This window comes from Gracilinanus agilis, chromosome 2, assembly GCF_016433145.1.
Source record: "Gracilinanus agilis isolate LMUSP501 chromosome 2, AgileGrace, whole genome shotgun sequence".
Taxonomy (NCBI): Eukaryota; Metazoa; Chordata; class Mammalia; order Didelphimorphia; family Didelphidae; genus Gracilinanus; species Gracilinanus agilis.
In genome coordinates, this window is record NC_058131.1 from 351,251,182 (window position 1) to 351,257,384 (window position 6,203).

Below are 6,203 nucleotides of genomic sequence, written 5' to 3' on the forward strand. Positions count from 1 at the left end.
GCACTGTGAGCACTGCACGGCTCTCACGAAATTACATTTTTAAAAATGTGGCGTTTATGACTCTCACAGCCAAAAAGGTTGCCAACCCCTGCCCTAAGGGAACCTCCTAAAAAGGTCTGAGGTTTCCTAGGTTTGTGTCCTAGTGACTCAGGGGACACAGACCATGCAGAGATCTCTGGGCTCATCCTAGATTTTCAAGGCAGATCTCAAGAGGTACCTAGGCCTCTAGGTCATGGGAAGAAAATCTGAGACTCCTGTTACTTTCAAGACTCACCAGTCCTCACATCACGTGTAGCCCTGGGAGAGCCACGGTGTGTTTGTTTTGGCTCAGATACCATCCTGCAAACACATCCACACCTCTGTGCCTGCATGTTCCCCAGCAGGAAAAGCCTGCTCCCAGGTAGTGGGGAGCACCAGCGCATCCCTCACCCAGGGGGTCAGGAACTCAATGCTGTTTGGAGGGAGGCTGAAAAGAAGGGACATGGAACCAGAACGACCTGAGCATAGACAGTCCAGGGGCTGGGTGTTCTCCTGGTCTCCAATCTTGTAGGTCTGGTAGTCCCTATTCTAACTCCAAGGTTGGGGTAAAGATCCATTCTAGCCCTTCCTCTCCCTGCATCTGTGCTGAACTTAGGTCCCTAGAAGTGAGGGAGCAAAAAACATTCTGGGAGAAGGAGTATTCTGGATAGTAACAGGAAAACTGAGGCACAGCTCCCTTCTGACATTAGGGAAACAGATCATTAGGGAATCCACTGTACCTGAAGCTCAGAAATAGCATGCACTGAGCTCAGAGACCAGACCCTGCCTCAGTTCAGTCTATATTCAGGCAACAGGTAGCATCAGACAGGATGTGGGAAGAAAAAAGAAAAGATGGTCTTCAGGGCAAAGGCAGATGGTCCAAGGGAGGGGAGGCAAGAGCTCTGGAGAACACAAAGGGCTAAGGGTGAGGAACAACATGCAAAACACTGTTGCAAGTTGGGCAGCTGGGTAGCTCAGTGGATGGAAAGATGGGAGGCCCTGGGTTCAAATTTGACCTGAGACACGTCCCAGCTGTGTGGCCCTGGGCAAGTCACTTGACCCCCATTGCCTAAAAACAAAGAAAAACAAAGAAAAAAAACAGTTGCAAGGTACCTAAGCCGGATCTGTTTAACATAAGGCAAAAAGAAATCCTATTGGATTATATAGGTGGAATCTCAGTGTTTCAGTTCATTAGTGGCAACTTCTCACTTGACAAGAATCCTTTCTGTGACAGCTCAGGTCCAGACTCTGCTTGGATACTTCCTGGGATAGTGAATTCATCATCATTTGAAGCAACCTGTTCTGTTATTAGATAAATACACTTTTACAAAAGTGGAATAGATAACTACAGGTGGTGATGGGTTCTCCCTCCTTGGAGATCTTTAGTCAGAGTTCAGATGGCCTCTGGTCACAGTGTTCTAGTTTGGGTTCCCAAATCCTATGGTTCTGATACTTGTTAGAAAGTTTTTTCCTTATGTATCTTCTATCATGACATGAGCATGATGGAAATATGTACTACATGAAAATATTGGTATAATCTATACTACACTATTTACTGCCAAGCGGGTGGGGATGAGAGGGAGAAAATCTGAATCCTAAAATGTCAGAAAACGATTCTCAAAAATTGTTTCTATGGGGGGCAGCTGGGTAGCTCAGTGGATTGAGAGCCAGGCCTAGAGATGGGAGGTCCTGGGTTCAAATCTGACCTCAGACACTTCCCAGCTGTGTGACCCTGGGCAAGTCACTTAACCCCCATTGCCTACCTTTACCATTCTTCTGCCTTGGAGCCAATACACAGTATTGATTCCAAAACAGAAGGTAAGGGTTAAAAAAAAATTGTTTCTATGTGTAACTGAAAAAATAATAAATAAATACATTTTTAAAAGTTCTTCCTTATATTAAATTGAAATTTGCCTTTTTACAGGGTCTGCTCTCAGTCTCAGTTCTGCTTTTTGGAACCACACAGAGCAAGCCTAATCCTTCTTCCCTGGTATAGTCTTTTAATACCTGAATTGTCCTGTCATTAGTCTTAGCCTTCTCTTCCCTGGGTCAAACATTTCCAGTTCCTTCAGTGGACACAATGCTGCTGCTATGATCTACCTATAGGAGAGAGCTTCTTTCTCTCTAGTCCCAGTGACTATCACCCTTGTGTACTGGGAATTTAGGACTTTGGCTTCTCCAGTCTGATTTTGAATTCACGTTTCTTCCTGAGGTAGGTTCTCATTGTTTACTTCTGGGTCATCTCTGGTACTGACTGACCCACAAGGATTTGGGGTAACTTTTAGACTTGGGCTTCCACCCCAAATGGACCCCTTAATATGAAAAGATTCAGGCTTCACCAACAGATGGGGTGAGAACAGGAAACTACCTGCTATTCTTTTATTCCCTTCTCTATTGAAAGAACAAATTCTCCTGGAGATTTTCTGAAGAGCTGCCAAGAGGAAGGCATAGCCCCTGTCCCCAAATAGTGCCTGAGGCCCTGAGCCCCACCTACCTGCCTATGAGATTATGGGAAATTGGCCTTTAACCTCTACCCATTAGCTGAGCAAACAGAGCAGGGCCCTGACCCATTTAGGATGTGGTCAGGGTCCTCCATGGGAAGGGAAGGGGGCTCTCTCTATAAATCTGAGGAACATAGGGGGAGCCTAATAGAGACTCCAAGAAGAGTTGTAGACTGAAGCCAGCCTTCTGCCTTCTCTTCTCCAGGATGAAGCTGACCACGGGCTTTCTGATGGCTGCCTTGACTCTATGTGGTAGCTCGGGTAAGTCACTTTTTGAACTTTGTTGGGATGAAGGTCTTATCATCCTATTCCTAGGGCTGGAATGGATCTCAGTGGCCATCTCGTCTCCTCTTCTATTTTATAGATGAAGAAATAGAAGCCCAAAGAAATGAAATGACTTGCCTAAGGACACTTAAGAGGCAGGATTTGAACCTGAGTCTTCTATTCCCAAAGCCAGCACCTGCTGCTTGTCTTCCCATTGACTTTCTCTGGGAACCTATGAGAGTCCCCCTTGCCAACCCAGGGCCCTTTGACAATACAGGCATCATTTCACCATCCTTACTTGAACATTTATCCCCTAGAAGTGGCATAGTATGGGCTTCTGGAAAGGGCTTCAAGCTCAGAGATAAGTACTTATAGAATATTATATATATATATTTTTTTTTCAAATCAAAATATATCAAATTTTGGTCTTGGCAAATCCCTGACGTTGCATATGGCCTGATCAGAGTATTAATGCAGGTTTCAAGGATATCAGTAGTTTGTTTTATCTTTTAACTATTGGAAGGTGAAGGAAGAGAGTAGAGGTGGAGAATAAGTCTGGAGGCAAAGAAGGGAGGAAAGTGTGGTCATGAGGAGATAAACTAGTTCTCTGCTTGGTTCATAAATTCTATTATTTAAAAACATTTGTTGATAGCTTTGGTTTTGACATCACCTACATTTCCAATTATATACTCCCTTTTCCCACGCTTCCAGATAGCAATTTTTCATAACAAAGAATTAAAAGAGAGACTAAAATCAGGGAAGCAAAGTTAACCAACTCATCCCTGAGCCAGACTATAAATATATACATAATATCACACACTCAAAGTCAGTCATGGCTGTAAAGAATAGAGAGAGGAAAGGCAGCTAGGTGGCTCAGTGGATAGAGCACCAGACCTGGAGTTGGGAGGATCTGGGTTCAAATATGGCCTCAGATACTTTTAACTGTCTGATCCTGGGCAAGTCACTTAATTCCATTGGCTTAGTTGTTGCCCTTCTGCCTTAGAGTTGTTACTAAAGCAAGAAAATAAGAGTTAAAAGAAAAAAAAAAGAACAGAGGGAGATAGCACTGTCTATTTTAATGAATACAATCACAATACAGTCTATCACAATAAATACCAATGCATTCCCTTTATCTATTGCAATAAGCCCCAACCCATAGACATATTATTATAATAAACCTCACACTAAACATTGCCTCGTGTACACGTCATACACTCACGATCATGAAAAGCACCCTTACAACCCACAGAACCACAAGTGCGTCTATCTCTCTACCCACTGTGTCACCATATGATTTTGTGTTTTGCAGCTTTTGCCTTATTCCTGGATTCTCCAATTAAACCCCCGATCCAAGTTCCTGAGGTCCAGAACTCCATTGTCAAGCCTGTAGTGGAATCAGTGCCTAACCCAATCTTCAGCAACTTTAGTCTGCTCAAATTAATCTTGAGAGGCCTGGGGATTCCCGTAGACCACCTGGTAGAAGGGTCCAGAAAGTGTGTGGAGGAGCTGGGATCTGATTCTGTGGGAGCCGTGAAGAACTTGCTGGTAATAATCATTCTCTGGGTGTTTGTGGTGTTTTTCCTTACATCTCTTTCAAGGGGGACAATCAAAGCTCCGTGGACCTAACCATGCGGCAGTGGGATTCTGGGCCAGGTCTCGGTTCTGTGGGTTTTTCAAGTGAAAGCGTTTCTCTGACCAAATGATCAAGGTAATTTTTAGCTTGGGCCTCCAAAGCTTTCAAAGAGCTTTAAAGAACCAAAGTTCTATTACTATGAGGCAGCATCAGCCTCTACTATGTCCACTACATAGGTCGGGAAACAGGCAAGGACTAGTTAAAGCATGCTTACGTTATCCATTTAAACTTTGATTTCATGATTCTTAGTTCCTAAGGTTTCAAGTTTGGTGTTTTCAAGTATGATCAGAAAGCTGTCTCCACACTCTTTGCCTAGCCATCCCTGGAAGGCTAAGATGAGACAAATGTAGACTTAAATCTTTCCCCTGGTTACTTTGATTTTCCCCTTCTTCCTCTTCCAATTTAGCCCATCCTAATCCCAAAATTATTCATTAAAGTGTCTTCTGTTTGCAGGGCGTTGTGCTAGTTCCTACAGACAGAGAAACAAAATGAAAATGCTCCCTGCCCTCAAGATGATTGTGTACTATTGGTTTCCATTTGACTTTTCCCCATCCTTGCCCATTCCATCCCACTTCCCTCCTTTTCCATCCTATCTCAGTCCTTGCTATCATCAGAGGATTAGAGATCTTGCTATATAAGGATCAATAGAAAGAAAAGAGAATGTTTAGCATGGAAAAGAGAGGACTTAAAAGAAACATAATAGCAGGCTTTTAGCTAGATGGCTTAGGGAGCTAGGTGGTACAGTGGATAAAATACCAGGTCTGAAGTCAGAAGATTCATCTTCCTCAGTTCAAATCTGGCCTCAGACACTTACTAGCTGTGTGACTCTGGATAAGTCACTGCACCCTGTTTGCCTCAGTTTTCTCATTGGTCAAATGATCCGGAGAAGGAAATGGCAAAATATTCCAGTATCTTTGCCAGGAAAAACCCAAATGTAGTCACAAGAAGTTGAACATGACTGAAAAGTGCCTGAACAAGTATTTTGAAGGGTTGCCACTAAAAAAGGAATTAAACTTATTTTGCTCAATCTCAGAAGCCAGATCAATGAGGGAAAAATAAAGAGTGAGTATTTCAGGTTGTTACATAAAGAAAAACTTCTTAACAACTAGAGATCTGGTATGCAGTGGAAAGAGCAATGCACCTGGAGTTGGGGGTTCAAATCTAGACTCAGACACCAGCTATATAACTTTGAGCAAGTCTTAAGAGTCTCAATTTCCTCATAGTTGTTCTGAGAATCAAATAAGATAATATTTATAAAAAGTGGTTAACCCAGTGCCTAGCACAGAGTAGGTGCTATATACATGCCTATATACTTTCATTTACTCATCCATTCTTTCTGGGAAGGAATGAGTTCTCCATTACTGGAAAGCTTCAGGCAGAGTCTTTGTGCTACAACTCCTTCTCTAACATGTATTTAATTAGACAGTCTCTGAGATTCTATGACCCCCCCCCTTTTCCCCACATTGAATCCTAGTATACAACAGGATAACAGGGCAGACTCACAACAGCAGGTCTCTGGATTCTGTGTCATTTGGGGCTTTTGCTCTGGAAACAGTAATTAGATCAATATTATAATTCCTAAAAAAGACCTGCCAATCAATTACCCCATGATTCCATTCATTATCCTTGACTTTACAGACTCCTCTCCACCACTCCTCTCATTCTCTCTGTCTCTGTCTCTGACTCTCTCTCTCTCTCTCTCTCTCTCTCTCTCTCTCTCTCTCTCTCTCTCTCTCTCTCTCTTTCTTCCCTCCTCCTCCTCCCCCTCTTCTTCTCACTCTCTCTCC

At 43.2% G+C, this 6,203-nt stretch overlaps 1 protein-coding gene across 1 annotated transcript in view; it reads left to right on the forward strand.

Moving 5' to 3' along the window:
- Positions 1-2,725: 2,725 nt before the first annotated feature.
- The window catches only part of SCGB3A1 (secretoglobin family 3A member 1), a 4,306-nt gene continuing 828 nt past the window's right edge, over positions 2,726-6,203 (forward strand). Inside the window, exons 1-2 of the mRNA XM_044661605.1 lie at positions 2,726-2,780; positions 4,093-4,328. Of these exons, the coding sequence (XP_044517540.1) occupies positions 2,726-2,780; positions 4,093-4,328 (291 nt within the window). The remainder of the gene's footprint in view (positions 2,781-4,092; positions 4,329-6,203) is intronic.